Source organism: Aegilops tauschii, chromosome 2 (assembly GCF_002575655.3).
Source record: "Aegilops tauschii subsp. strangulata cultivar AL8/78 chromosome 2, Aet v6.0, whole genome shotgun sequence".
In the NCBI taxonomy this organism is placed as follows: domain Eukaryota; kingdom Viridiplantae; phylum Streptophyta; class Magnoliopsida; order Poales; family Poaceae; genus Aegilops; species Aegilops tauschii.
This window is the reverse complement of record NC_053036.3, coordinates 348441702-348462444: the sequence shown is the minus strand read 5'-3', so window position 1 is coordinate 348462444 and position 20743 is coordinate 348441702. Positions and strand designations below refer to the sequence as shown.

Below are 20743 nucleotides of genomic sequence, written 5' to 3'. Positions count from 1 at the left end.
GCTTTGATTTGCTGGTGCAGCTGCTGTTACAATGCCATTGTTTTATTTCCTTCAACTACAATGCAGTTGTTGTTGTAATCTAGTACCATGTTTCCATAGAGTGCCACTTATGATGTGGTTTGTAGCTAAAACTTTGCAAAGAAAGAATGCAACAGTTCTCTAGGCCATGCTGCTGCTGCTTTGCAATGCTGCTGCTGCTGCTTTGCAATGCTGCTATTGCTGTGCACTACTCTAGATACCAGCTGTAGTTCTGTCTACAAGTAGATAGTCAAATGGCACTTAACATTTAAATTCATAAAACATCAGTGCATTGCAAATGCTTACAAAGCTCATTTAAATTCAGTTAACTGGATCTTTAGTTAACTACAAATTCAGTTAACTGACACTGTAAAAAATGCACTTATCTGGAGACATTCAGCAAACTAGTAACACAAATTTAGTGCAGTCATACAAATTTAGATAACTATTAACACAAATGCACTTAGCAGTCATACTAATTTAGTTAACTAAAATCAGTCATACAAATTCAGTGCATTACATAATAATGGCATTACACCAACAAATTCAGTACAACTAATTAATAGCTCCAACTTAAGGCAGCATTACAACAACAATTAATTACTCAAATTCATCTAAAATCTCGTTCACCCTCCTTATCTTGCTCTTGGTCTCCTCCTTGTGCCTGAATAGATCACCAATCATGTACTCTAGTTTCTTCTTCTCCTTCTTTAACTCATCCCTCTGTGACACCACTTTGTCCAACTCTTCCTTCATGCTCTCCATCTGTTGCTTCATCTCATCCCTCTCTTTCTTTGCCTTAGCCCTCACAACCTGATGAATGCTAGTGGTGGATTTATCAGACATCTTCTTCTTCTCAAGCTCTTCCTTTAGGTCAGAAAGAGCAAGTCTTGCATTGCCCAATTCAGTAATTGCCTACTCCTTGTCACCCACCATCTTAGCAAAATCTACTTTAAAAAACCTCAGATCATTTTTCATCTTTTCCTTCTCTTTCACAACCCTAAAATTTTCTTCAGCAAGAACTACACTTCCCCTGAGCCTTAGCTTGTTCTCATCATCATACATGCCCCAAACCTTGGCTAAACTCATCTTCAGAGTGGCAGGCCATTCAGGGTCAATCCACTCCACATAGTTGCATTTAGGTATTTCCTACCAAATAAGAAAAAAACAATTTTAGGTAAATGGCAAAGCATGGAGCACTATTAATCTACTCTTACAACATAACTTGTGGTAAAACTATATTAATTACACTGTCAATCATTCAATATATTTACAGCACTATGGCACAACAAACATATTATCAATTCTTAGCATAACCAATACTTCTGCAAAAAAACAAGATGCAGTTAACTGAAATTTTCAGTTAATTAACTGCACTTTTCTTCAGTCAACAGAATTTTCCTCAGTTAACTATATTAGGTGCTGAACTAATGCACAGTTACATGACACACTATAAGCTTACACAGATGACAGTAACATGACACATTCCAAGAATCTCAAGCAACTGTAGATCTACTCACCTTCTGTGCACAAGCAAGGTACCTCCTTCCACTGTCAACTGATTCAAAGGACACAAACTTCTCATAGACACATTGGTGCTCACATCTAGCTGCAAGATCTGAAGCAAGGCCTGTCCATTCAGAGCAGAAAATGGTGGGAGCAGCAGGAGCCTACAACATATTCTTGTCAGCAAAAATTCCCCATTTTTGACCTAACCCTAAATGCCAATGAGTATGAATGTACGTACTGGAGCTAACCTCACTTGTGACAGAGTAGCCGTCGGACGAAGAGCTGGATCCTTCACTCCAAGACACCATGGCGGCGAGCTGGACGGACGGCGGCGGCTACCTGGACGGCGGCGACGAGCTGGAGCAGGGGCTCGTGGACAGAAGCAGAGAGGTGAGTGAGTGGAGTGGGCTGAGGAGGATATTCCAGGAATATACCACGCAGTTAAACTCAGGTGGTGCAGTGCGGGTTCATTAGTGAATAGGCCAGGGGGGTAAATGCAAAGTGCGCTGCGCTGACCGGCTGTGCTGACTAGGCTCCACTTGTCGTGCTACGATTGGCTAGGACTAGATTTGCACATTGGCTGCAAGTTGTGGGACTCAATAGTTGCATTTTGCAAGTTCTGGACCAGATCATCACATCCTGTGCAAGTTCTGGGACTGATGGTGCTATTACCTCTTGTTCATTCGTTGTTCACATGTTGACTAGTGATGGGGAGGCGGCGGGAGGGGGGAGACTGGCCAACCTTTGCTGCTCGTGTGCATGTGTGTGGATCCCGTTTATTCGGAGTTGTGATATGATGTGCAACTTCATGTTCCCACGGTCAGAACTCGGTTCGAACATGGCGAGTCAAGGGTATCAATCGCAAAAACCGGCCGGACCAGGAGCAAGTTGGATCGAGCAAGTCAGGAGAACTAGTCAATGTCAACGCGCCTACACCAAGTAAACGATGCATCGATAGTCGACAGACTAGCTACTACTACTAGTAGTTAAGATGTGGCACGAGCATTTCAACTGGCCATTAACTTCCTTGCTTGATCATGTCAAATAATGTGATGGGAAGTTCAGCACGCTTGTCAATCAAATGATCTGATGGAAAGTTCAGTAGATATGTCAAATAATCTGATGGGAAGTCCAGTGATTAGTAGTAGTATGTCGACAAACTCAGATATCTGACGCCAGACTACAAGGAAAATCAACGGTCTAGTGATGACACTAGCAAGTACGTATACTCTATAGGTAGATAACTAATTCCAAGGTCCCACAAAAAAACTAATTCCAAGGATGGGATTAAGAAAACGATCATACTCCTACTAATTAAGTAAGGAGGCCATTCACGAATCAACCTGTAGTTGAGATGGTTAGGTGGACAGTGGTATCCTTAACCCACCAGAGTTTAAATCCTGGTGCTCGCATTATTTCTGGATTTATTTTAGGATTTCCGGCAATGCGCTTTCAGTGGGAGGAGACGTTCCCGTCGACGACGAGGCGCATATGGTGGCTTCGTAAATCTCAAAATGATATGCCGGCTCAGTCTCTCGGAGGTGCTCATAGGGATAGGGTGTACGTGTGTGCGTTCATAGGGATGAGTGTATGCGCGTATATATGAGCGCTTGTGTCTGTATTGATGTAAAAAAAAGTAAGGAGGCCATTCGGTTGGATGGCGTCGGTTGCACCGGAAATGGTTAGCCTTTTCCTTGCACTTGACCATATCAAACAAGCTACTGGCAGCAGAAGATTCCTCGCAGAACAAAAAATAAAAGCTTGCAGCCTGCTCGTAGAAGAAACAAAACCCTACGTCTTATAACGAATTGTCGCAAAATACTGGACTGCAATTCCCATACGCCATCCAGCCGGCGCGTCGTCAGGATCTAGATGCGTGTACGTACTCCAGCACCAACCGATTCCTCCTCTATTATTCTTAATCGCCTAGGGTTCATACTTCTCCTGTCCACGGTTTCTGGTTCACTATCGTCATGGCACGGAAAGTCGCGTCTGCTGCCGGCCTTGATCTCTTCAAATGGAAATCCCTATTTGTGTAACCATCTGGTCTTCAACCCTTATCATTCGTTGGTGACGTGGTGTACGCAGGCCGTGGCAGTCAAGTAACAATGTCCTGCTTTGCTTAATTATAAAGCAGTGACGTCTCGATCGATTTCACTGAAAAAAAAATTGTTTGCGTTTTTCTTTTCAAACGAGGCACGTTTTTCTCTCTACATTCAAAAAATGTCGTCCCAACATGGAACCATACGTGGATAAAAGCCCACCCCATAATCTTGATAAAGGACATTTTATTACTTAAAAAATTTAAGCATTACGCTCGGCCTTTGCATAACTGAGATGCACACGGTCATAACCAAGTCCACGTTCTAAAAAAAATAGAAAATCAAGTAATCATGTGAAGACTGTATAGCGCCTAAGATGTAGGAGGGCCAATCCGAAGATCATTCTGCCATCCATGTCGGGTAAAAATATCCCTCGCCATGGCCTTCAAGCGTGTACACACCTTCGTAAAGAGGTCTCGATTCTTCACTCTTTATAGAGACGACTATAAGCGGAGCGTACCGGTACATATGTTGATAATCTGCATAAGAGAAGTACTTTTACCGTTAAAAATCTTATTATTTCTACTTATCCAAAGCGACCAGATAACAGCAAACGCTCCCACCCTTTAGAAGAATTCAAAACATGTAACTAATCCCACGTAACCAGTTGCCGAATATATTAGCAACACTACATGGAGAATACAAGCCAGAAACTACTTGGATGACTGATCATATAGAACGAGCCACTTTGCATTGAAAAAACAAGTGTTTTATTGTTTCATCGTGATGACAGAACACACATTGCGTACTTTCATGCCAATTCCTCTTAATAAGATTATCTTTTATAAGAATCCAACCATTCATGACAAAGGACTACGAACGCGGAGTTTCTGCTCCTGGGCTCATCTGCACCCGCACTCATAAAAAAATCAAAACAATACTAAAAAAGTTCAAACAAATCCAATTTTTTTGTGTGGTAGATAATTTGATGCGTGAGGTCCGCTCCAAATTTTAACTCATTTGGACATTTGAGCAGCTCTCGACAAAAAGACAAAGTCAGGGTCTGTAAAAATGTTTACTATTCACGCATTGTTCTGACCCGATTTGTCTTTTTTGCCGAGAGCTGCTCAGATGTTTAAATGAGTTGAAAGTTGGAGCGGACCTCACGCATCAAATTATCTACCACACAAAAAAATATTGGATTTGTTTGAATTTTTCTAGTATTTATTTTGAATTTTTTCCTGAGCGGGAGCAGATGAGTCTGGGCACCGAGTTGGATTTCCGCTACTTATATTTTATTTTTGTTTTACAACTATACAATAAACTATATGCTTTTTTGCTTAACTTCTCACATATTATTTCAAATAGTCATGTTTTATATAACCAACTCTCATTGAGATAAATTGCAACTAATTCCTCCAACAACACGCGGTGTATCATCTAGTTTCATAAAAGAATGAAACCACTCTCATCAGTTATTTAAGCAAGAGAAAGATATACAACCGAGCCAATAATCCTTGAATCCATTTGCAGCGAGACAATAGCTCTCATTCTAAAGTGTACCAAGGCTCAATCAAGGTATGCTTCAAAAAATGTTGAAGGCAAAGATCTCATCCATCAACAAAGCAAGAAAGTTTAGCATAACTGATATGTACGAGGGTGTCTCGATCTTTCGATGAGATAGTATCGATTTTGTTGGAGGAGACTTTGACGAACCGAATACACCATACACTCAATGGCGCATTTTAGAAATCACTAAGACAAATTTGATATGGTTACTGACAGTGTTGGAAACACTGTCAACCTATTCATGAATATCAATCCCTGTATGCTACCGAAGAACAATGACAAATTTGAGATGTGCAATCTAAATTACAGATATAAAGATGAAGTACTTGAGTAATAAAGTGGGGGTGCTCATTACGCGTATAAAAAGTCTGCCTACTATCCTCTATGGCAAGAGTAAGAAATGCTAAAACTCAACACGAATCCTAATTCGACACCCTTAGGGGGGGGGGGGGGGGGGGGGGGGGGTTAATGCAATCTTAAGTGTTGTCCTCCATAGAACAAAAATAATAATCTTAAAACCGTATGTACTCTATTAATTCATGCTTGTGCTCAGAAAAAGGGATTCTCAAAAAAAAAGGGGGCCTTGGCCGCCTTGCAGCTTGTACAAACCCTCCGTATATTTGAAATGTCGATGTTGGTTGGAACATATTTGTATTGATAGGTGGGGTGGGAGGGGGAGTGAGTTGATAGTTACCAAACGATAAGCTGTAAGGTGTGTGTGTGTGTGTGTGGGGGGGGGGGGGGGGGGGCAAACACCATAAAAAATGTGTCGTATAAGCCGAGTAGAGACAAGATATATGTAGAGCTGATATGGACAACAAAAGTAATAGTTGAGTCACTGTCGTGCGGGCTGCTAGACCTAGTCTGACCTTTCATAGTCGCATTTCTAGACGGCACGCCTTTCTACTCCCTCCGTTCGGAATTACTTGTCTCGGAAATGGATGTATCTAGAATTAAAAATTCATCTAGATACATCCATTTCCGCGACAAGTAATTTCGAACGGAGGGAGTAGTATTGAGGCGTGCTCCACTTAAGCTAATGGAGTACATTTTTTGCATTTGTTTTACACTCTAAGTCGACTTTATATTCTTCTATATATGTCGATGGTGCTAGCCATTTATCCGGTGATGATTTTCGTCACCCTTGCACAAATTTCAATGGTAAGAACGTAAGACATCATATCGACAAGACATCTCACTTAGACATAAGAAAATCTCCTGCAACTTAACTTACCAAAGCATTTTCTTTTGCTGAATTTGTTAATTTTAGTGAAACATAATTCCATGAAGTCTGAGTTCAAGTGCAATGGTCGATTGCCACGTAGCGAACTCAGTTCTGTTGTACACCCTTCATAAAACGATTACTCACTCCATTGTAAAATACATGCGTCATCATTTTTGAAGATTTAAGTTTGAACAATATTCTGACTAAACAAAATATGGATGAGTTGGTCAAGACTAAATCCTAAGACGTGTGACGTGAGAACCCCTTAAGGGCACCCACACCCACTGTCAAGCATTAATGGCTCACAGGCAAGACGTGCCTCTTCTGTTTGTGTCGACATACAAAAGCCATTAAGCGCATCTTCAACTGCAACCCGCAAAAAACCTCCCGCAGTCGTTCACGGACACGAATGCGCGAGATAGCCATCCAACACTAGCTGCATACATTTTCACAATAACTCAAACTAATCGGATGAAAATCATGCAAACACGACCGATTTTATGCAAACTCAACCAAATTTCATACAAATACGACGGATTGCATACAAACCGGACGCAAACGGTTACATTTTGGAAACATTTTAACTAGAAAATTAAAACTATGCGCACGTACGGTCGCGCGGAGCTCCACTCCCACGACACGGATACACTACACTAGTCTATGGCCAGCCGCGGCGGATCCCTTCGTTACCGGACTGCTGGGAGCCCCGGAGGCATATTCTTCCCCCGTATCTTCCCTATGTCCGGCTGCGCCGTTGATCAAAGTGTGGCGAAGAGGGTGCTTCAGCCGGAGGGGAAGGGTGCTTCCGTGGACGCCCAGGCCAGGGTGGTCAAAGATAAAGAAACGCGCCGGCGGTGGCCTTCCTACGACCCAAGCGGTGGCGGCCTCCCGTGTTCTACTTTCCCCCGAAGGTCCATCGGACGTGGACGCGGATGCACTGGCCACCGACTCGTCGATCTCCTCCGCACACCCGCCTTCTTTCTCTGTCTGCATGGTGCAGCTATGCGCACATCGACGGCGATGGCGCGGCCGTAGGCACTGGAGGGGCGGTACAACGCGGCGTCGTGCATGCCCTTGTTGTCATGCTCCCCTCCGTGCCGGCCTGGAGCAACTCGCCCCTCCTCCGCGAGCTGGCTTTGGAGCGACGAGTTGATGAACGACACGCCGGATTTGGGCGGTAACTTGCTCTGTCGACCTAGGGGAGTGTAACGCCCGGATAATCATGCTACAGTAATCTCACGTTAATGATGGCACGTCACCTCTGTCACCGTAATTAATCTCGGGTTAATTCAAAACCGTTTTAAATTTAAATCCTAAATAAGTCAAACGACAAAAGTATTCAAATATTAAAATAAAAATGTTCGGGAGATACCATATTTTGCATAAGTAAATATGGTGTGGTAAACACATTTTTATAAAATGCCTAAATAGTTTAAATTGAAATAAAACAGAAAAGCAAATAAAGAAAAGAAAAGAAAACAGAAAAAAAACAAAAACAAAAAAAGGAAAAACCCCTGCCCCTACTGGGCCCTGGCCCAACTGGGCCGACCCCAGGCCCAGCTGGCCGGCCACCCCCCCACCACCGATACCTTATCCACTCCCCCCCCACTCACCACCGACACCTCCTCCCCACTCCCCCCCACTCCCCCGATCCCCTCCTGGATCGGGATCGCCCCCGACGCCACCCGTCGCCCGCCTCGCCGCCCCTCCTGGCCTCCTCACTGCCGCCGGAACGCCACCGCCACGGCCACCTCGCCGGGGCCACCGCGCCGCCTCCTCCCTGGAGTCCCCCGCTCGCCCCACGACCCCGCCGCCTGGATCGACGCCGCCTCGACCTCGTCTCGTCCCCGATGGCCTGCCTCCCCATCGCCGTCGTCCCCGTCACTCCTCCCCGCACTCGCTGCCCAGACCGCGTCCCCCCCCCCCCCGTGAGGACCCCCCTCCCTCTCCTCTTCCCCATGCCCCGTCCGGCCTCAAGACGCGCCCCGGCCGCGCTCACCGTGGCCTCGCCCCGCACCATTGCCCCACTCCCGCGCCGTTTCCCTCTCCACTCTGTCCCCGCGCGAGCACCACCGATCGCCGCTCGCCCCGTCGACGGCGCCCTCGCCTCCGTTCCCCCCTTGCTCGCCGACCGCGTCGGCCAGCCCTGCGTGCAGCCGCTGGTGTCGTACGCTGCTCCGTCGCTGGCCCCACGCGGCCCCGCTGCTCCCCGCGCCCGGCGCCGCTCCCACCGTCGCCGGCCACCGAGACCCCGGGCGCACTCGCCCTCGCCTCCCTTGGCCTCGGGTGCGAGCACCCGTTCGCCCATCGCCCGCTTTCCCCGCGCCGTTCGGGCGGCGCCCGTTGCCCGACCCGCTGTGGCCCTTTGGCCCAATGACATATGGGGCCCAGTGCCCAGAGAACGTGTTAAAAAAATGAAATGATAAAAAAATAAAAATAATAATAATAATAATAATAATAAACTAGTTAATAAAAATTAATAAATAAATAAATAAAAATAATAAAATAAATAATAAAAATAAATTTAATTAATTAATTAATTAACTAAATTAATTAAGTTAATTAATCATGTTTAAATTAATCTAATTAATTAGTTAATTTAATTAAACAGTAATTATTTAGCTAAACCCTAATTAACCTAATCAGAGAATGACAGGTGGGTCCCACTGGACCCACATGTCAGTTTGACTTAGTCAACCCCAGTTGACTACTGATGTCAGCATGACATCATGCTGATGTCATAAATCCAAATTTCGAATTAAATTAAATAATTAATTAAATTCTAGAAATTAATAAAATCTTTAGAAAATCATATCTTTTAATCCGTAACTCGGATTAAAATATTTTCAACATGAAAGTTGCTCAGAACGACGAGACGAATCCGGATACGCAGTCCGTTCGTCCACCACACCTCCCTAACCTATCGAACTCGCAACTTTCCCCCTCCGGTCCATCTGTCCGAAAACGCAAAACATCGGGAATACTTTCCCGGATGTTCCCCTCCCTTCGCCGGTAACACCTACTGTCGCGTTAGGACACACCTCGCACTGCTCATTGTCATGTCACGCATCGTCATGTTTATGTTTGCATTGTATTTACTGTTTCTTCCCCCTCTTCTCTCCGGTAGACTACGAGACCGACACTGCTGCTGCCCAGTTCGACTACGGAGTTGACGACCCCTCCTACTTGCCAGAGCAACCAGGCAAGCCCCCCCCCTTGATCACCAGATATCGCCCATTCTTCTCTATACTGCTTGCATTAGAGTAGTGTAGCATGTTACTGCTTTCCGATATCCTATTCTGATGCATAGCCTATCCTTGCTACTACTGTTGTTACCTTTACCTGCAATCCTACATGCTTAGTATAGGATGCTAGTTTTCCATCAGTGGCCCTACATTCTTGTCCGTCTGCTGTGCTATACTATCGGGCCGTGATCACCTGGGCGGTGATCACGGCTATATACTTATATACTATACACATGACACATGTGATGACTAAAGTCGGGTCGGCTCGAAGGAGTACCCGCAAGTGGATCTTTGTGGCGGAGCGACAGGGCAGGTTGAGACCGCCTAGGTGAGAGGTGGGCCTGGCCCTGGTCGACGTTCGCGGTTACTTAACACGCTTAACGAGATCTTGGTATTTGATCTGAGTCTGGCCATTTGGTCTATACGCACTAGCCATCTACGCGGGAGTAGTTATGGGTATCCCGGCGTCGTGGTATCAGCCGAAGCTCTTTTTGACGTCAACGACGGAGCGGCGCGCGCCGGATTGGACTGGAACGCCACTAGGCTAGGTCTGCTTCCGGCCGCCCTCGCAACGTGCAGGTGTGCATAGGGCGATGGGCCCAGACCCCTGCGCGCATAGGGTTAGACCGGCGTGTTGACCTCTCGGTTGAGCTTAGGTGGGGCTGCGACGCGTTGATCTTACGAGGCCGGGCATGACCCAGAAAAGTGTGTCCGGCCAAATGGGATCGAGCGTGTTGGGTTATGTGGTGCACCCCTGCAGGGAAGTTTATCTATTCGAATAGCCGTGTCCCTCGGTAAAAGGACGACCCGGAGTTGTACCTTGACCTTATGACAACTAGAACTGGATACCGAATAAAATACACCCTTCCAAGTGCCAGATACAATCCGGTGATCGCTCTCTAACAGGGCGACGAGGAGGGGATCGCCGGGTAGGATTTATGCTATGCGATGCTACTTGGAGGACTTCAATCTACTCTCTTCTACATGCTGCAAGATGGAGATGGCCAGAAGCGTAGTCTTCGACAGGACTAGCTATCCCCCTTTTATTCTGGCATTCTGCAGTTCAGTCCACTGATATGCCCCTTTACACATATACCCATGCATATGTAGTGTAGCTCCTTGCTTGCGAGTACTTTGGATGAGTACTCACGGTTGCTTCCCTCCCTCTTTTCCCCTTTCCTTTCTATCTGGTTGTCGCAACCAGATGCTGGAGTTCAGGAGCCAGACGCCACCGTCGACGACGACACCTACGACACTGGAGGTGCCTACTACTACGTGCAGGCCGCTGACGACGACCAGGAGTAGTTAGAAGGATCCCAGGCAGGAGGCCTGCGCCTCGTTCGATCTGTATCCAGTTTGTGCTAGCCTTCTTAAGGCAAACTTGTTTAACTTATGTCTGTACTCAGATATTGTTGCTTCCGTTGACTCGTCTGTGATCGAGCACTTGTATTCGAGCCCTCGAGGCCCCTGGCTTGTATTATAATGCTTGTATGACTTATTTATGTTTTAGAGTTGTGTTGTGATATCTTCCCATGAGTCCCTGATATTGATCGTACACATTTGCGTGCATGATTAGTGTACGGTCAAATCGGGGGCGTCACAGGGAGGGAGGTGGAGCAGCGAGCTGCCTTGCTCGTATTGGCGGGCTCGGCGGGCTACCATGCCGACTTTTTATGCCGGAGAATTGCTCTTCCTGACTGTCAGATGCCATCAAAATGGTGGAGAAAATGCTGAAGGAGGAGATGGGAGGAGCGGTCGACGGGTGTGTTTCTTGCCCGGCGCCTGCCATTATTTAAATAGAGGGCAGAAGAGAGAAGCTCGGCCGACGTTGCGTTTAATGCCGGCCCGCTCATGAACGGACGTGTGGTCGGAGTAGGTTTCTCGGCTTCCACGCAGGATTAATGGGAGCGTATGAATGCGTCGAGGAGGTGTGTTCAGCCGGGCGTGCAACGGACGGCGCCCTCGGCCAGCGCGCCGCTTCAATGGTGGAGGCAGTGGGAGGTCGTGTCTGCCCTGAACCATCTTCAATGCGGAGCGAAGCGCTCTATAGCGGCATGAATGCGGGCAGCTGGCGCCGGAAGGGAGCGTGCGCGGAAGGGTGTAGTTTTTTGGTGGGTCAGGGCAACCAGAAGCGCGCTTGGGAGCGGTCCGGACTCCCACAAACCTTCCCCACTTTTATCTCCGGTTTACGGGAGAAATCGCGTCAGGACTACTCCGCAGACTGATACAGATCAGCGTTGGATGGCTTTCGCTGTCCGTATAGTTTGGTTTGGTCCAGACGGTTACAGAAAGTTTACAGGTTCGCCTTGAAGATGCCCTTACTGATGTTTGGTACCAAAGTAACCTTTGTTCTCTTCTTTTTCTTTTTTTTTTTTGAAAAAAAAGACGATTCACTTGGCAGTATTGATCTGCATGCTCGAATTCACCTAAAAACTTAAACTATAGAAGAAAGCTGGACATTATACTCCAACAAGGCAGAGAGGCAACAGGGCAAACGTCCCCGTACAGTGCATAAACTAAGTTATTTTATAACAAGCATGGAGACAAAACGCAAGGCTGAGCTGAGAGGTTAATTTGTCTCTTGAGGGCGTGTGCTGTATTTACGCCTTGTAACGTTCGAAGCAGCTTCGAGGAGGCTGTGCGATGCGATCAATTACGCGTTGCTCTCTTGTAAATGCCGTGTAGCGCCGGCAACAAAAGCGTATCTGGCCAACTAGTGAGTAGTGTAAAAAACGCTCTTATATTATGAGACGGGAGTAGCTAATAGTCCAAATTGTAGTAGTACACTGCTATTTCGTCACGCTGTTTCCCCGCGTGCCATACTCTATTCGAATGCACGGCCGCAACGCAACGCAACGCGCCTGTGCCCATCCTCGTGAGGCGGGCTGACGCACGCGGTCTGCCGAGGTGTCACGTTTGACCGACATTTCCGATGGAGGAACGCCGAGTCGTCCGTCCGTCTACAAGTACCCCCTGCCGGCCATCCTATCCTCTTAACAAACTCCGCCTCGCCTCCTCCTTGCAAACCAAGGCACTGCTCAGCTCTGCCGCTAAGCAACGTACGGTCTTCTCTCTCACACGCATCGCCCGCCCACCGAGCGTCGGTTGTCCGCTGCAACCAACGATGACGCGCGCCGGCGGCCGGAGCCCCCTGGCCCCTCGCCGCACGCTCCCGGCCACCGTGGTGGACGACACCGTCGCGGCCGCCGCCATCCTGCTCGACAAGTGGCACCCGGACGAGGACTCCTTCGGCAGCTCCCTCTTCCTCGACTCCACCCCCGACGAGGTCGACGCCTTCCTGCGCGCCGCCAAGGACCTCCACCGCGCCATGCTCTTCTACGCCTCTGGCGCCGCCACCGCCGCCGACGCCCTCCACGCCGGGGGCCATGGCCTCATCCACGCGCAGGAGCTCCTCGACACCGCCATGCGGAGGCTCCAGCGCGAGCTCCAGCTGCTCCTCACCTCCCTCCCCGCCGTCCTCCACTTCCGCCAAGATGATGATGATGACGACGAGCAAGAGGATGACCAAAGCCTGGTAGACGCCTGTGCTCACCTTCGCGTGGTCGCGGAGGCCATGATGGCCGCCGGGTACGGCAAGGAGTGCGTGTCCATCTTCAAGGCTCGCCGACGCGCGGCGGTCACCGCCAACCTGCAGCGCCTGCACGGCTTCTCGCTGTCCCCGCAGCACGCGCAGGTCCATAAGTTCTCCTGGGAGCAGGTCGACGCCAAGATACAGTCCTGGCTCGCCGGCGCGCGCGTCGCCTTCACGTCCGTCTTCTCCGCCGAGCGGGAGCTCTGCGACCGCGTCTTCGTCGGCGACAACGAGGGCGTCGGCGACGCGGTGTTCGGTGCCATCGCGGACGATCATGCCACCAACATCCTAGCGGTCGCCGAGGCTGCCGTCGGGCGGTCACGGCGCGCGCCGGAGCGGCTGTTCCGCGTGCTCGACGTCCACGACGCGCTCACCGAGACCATACTCCCGGCCATCGTCTCCGCGTTCGGGGAAAAGTCGGAGGTCACTTCCCGCGCCGCCACCCTCGTGACGACCAAGGTCAGCGAGGCGGTCCGGAGCATGGTGGCCAGCTTCGAGGCAGCCATCGAGAAAGAGCCGTCCAAGGGCACGGTGCCCGGCGGCGCAGTGCACCCGCTCACCCGCTACGTCATGAACTACCTCAGCTTCCTCGCCGACTACGAGAACGCGCTGGCTCACATATACTTCTACCAGCAAGGAGTCGGGGCAGGAGGAGACCAGTTCACGGACACGTCATCCCTCGCCTCTGGCAGCATGGCCTCCTCTTCGGATCTCTCGTCGTCGTCGTCGTCCTCGCCGGCGTTGAGCGTGTGGTCGAACCCCATCGGTTGGCTCGTGCATGTGCTGCTACGGAAGCTGGACGCGAAGGCCGGGAGCTACCGGGAACCGGCGCTGAGCTACCTGTTCCTGGCGAACAACACGCACTACGTGGCCAAGAAGGTGGGCGGCGGCACGAAGCTGGAGCGGGTCCTCGGGGAGGAGTGGGCGGAGGCGCAGAGGGCCAAGGCGCGCGGGTACGTTGACGTGTACGTGCGCGCGGCGTGGGGGAGCAAGGTGCTTCGCGGCGGCGCGGTGGAGGAGGCGGTGGTGCAGATGGTGGCGATGCAAGAGAAATGGGTGGCGGCAGACGACGAGATGGGGGAGGCGCTGAGAGCGGCGGCGAAGGAGGCCGTGGTGCCGATGTACAGGCTCTTCTACCGACGGCAGGGAGCTGTGGCCAGACTGACGCCGGGGGACGTGATCACCATGATAGACGGGCTGTTCGGCGGGCGGAATGCGGGAGCAGGTGACGAGAACGTCGCCGCAGGTGGTCGCCGGCGGCCGTCACAGCAGCAGCAGCAGCAGCAAGAGGTTCCGGTCGAAATCAGAAATGGGAAAACAAGGAGACAGCGCGTCACTATCACTGATTAAGTTAGAACTCCGCTAGGTAGCCAGCTTCAGGATATGAATATCTCTGGTGCTGTGCGTGTTGTAGAAAAGATTGAATATGATACTAACCAATCCTCAGTCATACTAGCATTCTTTTGTGATGTTTGAGCTTTTGTTGTTGTGAGATCCACTTGTAACCTGTACAGAGCAACGAAGAAGACGTGCATGGATTTGAAATGCATCGAAGTCTGTATATAAGTGTGTGTATATTCGATTTCGCTCAATATAACTTTGTCCTTTTTTCTTGACAGCATATCAAGTTTGGGTTTGAAATAATAGGGTCCTTTTACCCTGCAAAAAAAACTGATTTAGAATTTTGTAGATGGTAGATAGGGAATATGTTCTGTATATTTACGCAAAATTTACAATATCACGTGTATGTGGGCATTTATAATTGTACTGTGTTAAGAAGAAACTGGGCGTGTACAGAGAGCACAGTACGATCCGGCTGCCACATGAGGATTGTCGAGGCCCAGTCCACCCAGTGGAGAACACCTTACGCAACTTATCGTTCTATATTCTCTCTCAAAAAAAACTTATATTCTATAATCGTCAAAGATGATACTGAATGCGTTGGTTTGAATAAGCATGTCCATTAATGGTGAGTATACAGCGCATTCCACCACATTTATTTATGCGTGGAGTAACACGTTTTCTCCAGCAATCTAATTAAGCACAAATGGAAAGGTGGTGAAACCGTTCGGTGCCAAATGCCAACAGAGAGTAAGTCTGTCCAACATGTGTAAATCGGCATTTGACAACAGACACTCCCCCAACAGTCGTCATGGTCGATGCATCACAGAAGACGTGGCTGGAGTGAAAATCGACGAGGTTACTCAAGCAAGGCGGTAGCCCTTTGTGCCATTGTCGAAATAGCCGAGAGCGTGGGTGGTGTAACCATGGTCGAGGTAGCCGTGCGAAGAACGCCATGGTCAATGTCGAGTCGAGGTAGCCGGTGTCGAGGTAGTCGCCGTGGAGGCGCGGGCGCAAGGAGGCGCCGAGTTAGTCATGGCGCAGTGGTGTCGAGGTAGTGGTGCGCCGGAAGGAGGATGGTGTTGCGAGGCGTCGCGCTGGGTTTGCCAAACCCGAGGACACGTCATAGACGAAGGCACACGTCGGTGTTGCCAGCACCGGGCATGCGTAGACGGACGAAGACGAAGTTGACGAAGCGCCGCATCAGGTTTGCCAGGCCCGGGGACACGTCATGGACGAAGGCACACATCGATGTTGCCAGCACCGGGTATGCGTAGACGGGACCTGCACGAGCTATACGCCATGTCGGAGAAGTCGGAGAGGCCAACACAGAAGGAGACTCGACGATAGTTGTGGCATCAATCGGCGTGGGGCCGATGTCACCAACGGTGGTCAGAGTAGACGAAGTGGTCAGGGTAGATGACGGCGACGCTGGCGACAGGCTGGTGCTGGATGAAGACGAAGGGGGTGGACGGGCGGCGGCGGCTAGGCTACAGGGTAGCGGCGGCGACAACAGGGGTAGCGGCGCGAGGGCGGTGCTCGAAGTAGGCGAGTAACCCTGACAGCGTGACGAAGACCGGCGCGGATGATGGCGTTCCCGCGCCAAGGGAGGCGACGCGGCGCCTACCACAGGAAGTCGACACGCTGGGACAGCGGTGGACCGCGGGCCGCGGCACCATGGCCCAAAGGGGCGACGTGGCGGCACGCGGGTCGGGTCGACAACGGGCAAGGACCGCGTGCCACGCTCGCTACGGCCCGATGGGGCGACGCAGCGGCAGCACGAGGGTCGGTGCAGCCACCGGGACGCCCTGGACTGGACGGCCTCGGGGCGGGGGTGGACCGCGGGTCGCGTACTGCCTGAAGGGGCGACGCAGCGGCAGCGCGCGGGTCGGTGCCGACACAGAGAAAACCACGGGGCGATGGCAAGGACCGCGTGCCACGCTCGCTATGGCTCGATGGGGCGACGCAGCGGCAACGCGAGGGTCGATGCACTCACGGGGACGGTCTGGAGCGGACGGCCTCGGAGCGGTAGTGCCGCGGGCCGCGGCACTACGGCCCAAAAGAGCGACGCAGCTGTAGCGCGTGGATCGATGCAGACAAGGAAAAACCATGGACGGCGATGCTGCGGTCTGAAGGGACAACACAGTTGCAGCCTGTTGCTCAATCGGTAAGGACACACATAAACTTGATAACGATCTTCGAGGAATCAAGCTACACCGAATGCGTGCATGTAGGACGTCCAACACGGACAAGTCCAGCACGTCCTCGTCCAGGACGTTCCATGTAGCCACATGTGCATGCACCGTGAACATGGCACAGAAGTCTGGACGCAAACAGCGGACGAGCAGCGTGGCTAGACGCACGAGCTTAATTGGCGGCCACGCCAGCGTATGTGTGGGCATCAGGGAGGAGAGCAACGCTCGCGCTTGGTGCGCGAGTGCCCTCGGGCCATGCGGCGCAGGACGATCGGCCAGCATTGGACCGAGTGATGACCCACAAGTATAGGAGATCAATTGTTGCTTTTTTCGATATGTAAGAGTGTTGAACCCAACGAGGAGCAGAAGGAAATGACAAGTGCTTTTCAGTAAGGTAGTGTCTGCAAGTGCTGAAATTGTAAGTAGCGGAGTAGTTTGATAGGAAGATAATTTGTAACGAGCAAGTAACGATAGTAGTAACAAAAGTGCAGCAAGGTAGCTCAATCCTTTTGAGGCAAAGGACAGGCCAAAACGGTCTCTTATGATAAGCAAATCGTTCTTGAGGGTACACGGGAATTTCATCTAGTCACTTTTATCATGTTGGTTCGATTTGTGTTCGCTACTTTGATAATTTGATATGTGGATGGACCGGTGCTTAGGTGTTGTTCTTATTTGAAAAAACCTCCTACTTATGATTAACCCTCCCGCAAGCATCCGCAACTACGAGAAAAGTATTTAGAATAAATTCTAACCATAGCATTAAACTTTGGGGTCCAATCGGTCCCTTACGGAATAGCGCATAAACTGGGGTTTAAGTTTATGTCACTCTCGCAACCCACCATCTAATTGCTACTCCACATGCATTCCCTTAGGCCCAAATATGGTGAAGTGTCATGTAGTCAATGTTCACATGACACCACTAAGGGAATCACAACATACATACTATCAAAATATCGAACACATATCAAGTTCACATGATTACTTGCAACATGATTTCTCCCGTGACCTCAAGAACAAAAGTAACTACTCACGAATGATAAACATGCTCATGATCAGAGGAGTATTAAATAGCATATTGGATCTGAACATATAATCTTCCAACAAATAAACCATATAGTAATCAACTACAAGATGTAATCAACACTACTAGTCACCCACAAGCACCAATCATTAGTTCCGGTAAGAAGATTAAACACAAGAGATGAATTAGGATTTGAGAGGAGATGGTGCTGTTGAAGATGCTGATGGAGAATGCCCTCCCCAAGATGGGAGAGTTGTTGGTGATGATGATGATGATGATTTTCCCCTCCGGGAGGGAAGTTCCCCCGGCGGAATCGCTCCGCCGGAGGGCAAAAGTGCTCCTGCCCAAGTTCCGCCTCGAGACGGCGGCGCCCCGTCCCGAAAGTCTCCTCCTTAGTTTTTCTACATCAAAATGACTTATATACCAGAAGATGGGCACCGAAGGTGGGCCGAGGAGGCCACAACCCACCAGGGCGCGCCTGGGGGCCTGGCATGCCCAGGTGGGTTGTGCCCACCTGGTGGCCCCCTCTGGTGTTTATTGGCTCCAATATTTATTAAATATTCCATAAAAAATCTTCGTGAAGTTTCAGCATATTTCAAAGTGTCTGGCAATTGTTTTAATTCAAACACAGGATCACCCTTAGGTGGAGGAGGACCTCCTAGAGTTTCAATAGGCAAATTGTGTTTAAGCAAAGGACGTTGTTCAAAGAAATTTTTTATCTATTTCATTTCTTTCATGCATATGTAAATCATTTTCATGGTCTAGCAAATATTGTTCTAAAGGATCAGTAGGTGGAACAGCAATAGAAGCAAGACCAATTAATTCATCCTTACTAGGCAATTCTTTTTCATGATTATTTCTACTAAACTTGGAAAATTTAAACTCAAGAGACTCATCACCAAAGCTAACACCAACAGTTTGTTTCTTACAATCTATCTTAGCATTAACTGTATTTAAGAAAGGTTTACCAAAGATAATAGGACAAAAGTCATATTGTGGGCAACCAAGAACAAGAAAATCAATAGGGTATTTGATTTTTTCACACAAGACTTCAACATCTCTAATAATCCCAATCGGTGATATGATGTCTCTATTAGCAAGTTTAATAGTAACATCTATGTCTTCCAACTCAGTGGGTGCTATGTATTTCATAATTTCTTCATATAAAGTCTAAGGAATAGCACTCACACTAGCACCCATGTCACATAAACCATGATAACAGTGATCTCCTATTTTAAATGAAATAATAGGCATGCCAACAACAGGTCTATGTTTATCTTTTCTAACAGGTTTGGCAATTCTAGCAGCTTCTTCACAGAAGTAAATAACATGCCCATCCATATCTTCTTCCAAAAGATCTTTAACCATAGCAATAATAGGTTCTACTTTAATTTGTTCATCAGGTTTAGGTGTTCTAATGTAGCTTTTGTTAACCACAGTTGAAACTTTAGCATGTTCCTTTATCCTAACAGGGAATGGTGGTTTCTCAATATAAGCAGAAGGAACAACTGGATCAACATTATAAAGTATAGTTTCTTCTTTAACTGGTATTGGTTCTTTAATTTCTTCTTTAATAGGTGGGTGATATTTAAACCACTTCTCTTTAGGGAGTTCAAAATGAGTAGAAAATGATTCACAAAAGGAGGCTACTATCTCAGAGTCAAGTCCATATTTAGTGCTAAACTTTTGAAAAGCATCGGTATCCATAAAAGATTTAACACAATCATATTTAATTTTAATACCTAAATCTTTACCTTCGTCGAGTTCCCAATGTTCAGAGTTGCGTTTAATTCTTTTCAAAAAAGATCCCACCGGAATTCAATAGTCTTCTTCATAAAAGAACCAGCACAAGAAGTATCAAGCATGGTTTGATCATTATGAGAAAGCCGAGCATAAAAGTTTTAGATAATAATTTCTCTTGAGAGCTCATGATTGGGGCATGAATATAACATTGACTTAAGCCTCCCCAAGCTAGAGTGATACTTTCTCCTTCACGAGGCCAGAAATTATGTATATAATTCCGATCACATTGAACTAGATGCATATGATAAATTTTTTGGTGGAATTCCAATTTCAAACGATTCCAGTTCCATGATCCAATATCATCACATAGCCTATACCATGCCAATGCTTTTCCCTTCAAAGATAAAGGGAAAACCTTCCTCATAACTTCATCTCCGGGTAAACCTGCAAGCTTGAACAATCCACAAATTTGTTCTACATATATCAAGTGCATATCAGGATGTTCGGTTCCATCTCCTGCATAAGGATTAGCTAGCAGTTGTTCTATCATACCCGAAGGAATTTCATATTCAATATTTTCAGTAGGTGCAGTAGGTTGAGGGGTAGCTAATTGTGGTTCCGGACGAGGTGAAGATACCCCGAACAAACCCCTCAAAGGATTGTTTTCCATAGTAACAAGTGACAATAAATTTCAGCACACTATATAAATGTTTCCTTACCAAAGGCGCTTCACTCCCCGGCAACGGCGCCAGAAAATAGCCTTGATGACCCACAAGTATAGGGGAACAATTGTAACTCTTTTCGATAAGTAAGAGTGTCGAACCCAACGAGGAGCAGAGGGAAATGACAAGTGGTTTTCAGTAAGGTAGGGTCTGCAAGTGCTGAAATTGACATAGTCAAAAAAAAGTGCTGAAATTGTAAGTAGCGAAGTAGTTTGATAGGAAGATAATTTGTAACGAGCAAGTAACGATAGTAGTAACAAAAGTGCAGCAAGGTAGCCCAATCCTTTTGAGGCAAAGGACATGCCAAAATGGTCTCTTATGATAAGCAAAGCGTTCTTGAGGGTACACGGGAATTTCATCTAGTCACTTTCATCATGTTGGTTCGATTTGTGTTCGCTACTTTGATAATTTGATATGTGGGTGGACCGGTGCTTAGGTGTTGTTCTTACTTGAACAAACCTTCTACTTATGATTAACCCTCCCGCAAGCATCCACAACTACGAGAAAAGTATTAAGAATAA

At 48.3% G+C, this 20743-nt stretch overlaps 1 protein-coding gene across 1 annotated transcript; it reads left to right on the top strand.

The window, feature by feature from the left end:
• The first annotated feature begins 12596 nt into the window (after positions 1–12596).
• LOC109782466 (exocyst complex component EXO70H1) lies at positions 12597–14754 on the top strand. The gene has a single exon (XM_020341085.4). The coding sequence runs from the start codon at positions 12733–12735 to the stop codon at positions 14548–14550; it is 1818 nt and encodes a 605-aa protein (XP_020196674.1). The 5' UTR covers positions 12597–12732; the 3' UTR covers positions 14551–14754.
• Positions 14755–20743: the final 5989 nt, after the last annotated feature.

Bases quoted from the DNA above. Each gene is read 5' to 3' on its own strand.
- LOC109782466 (XM_020341085.4), top strand. From the start codon at position 12,733: ATGACGCGCGCCGGCGGCCGGAGCCCCCTGGCCCCTCGCCGCACGCTC.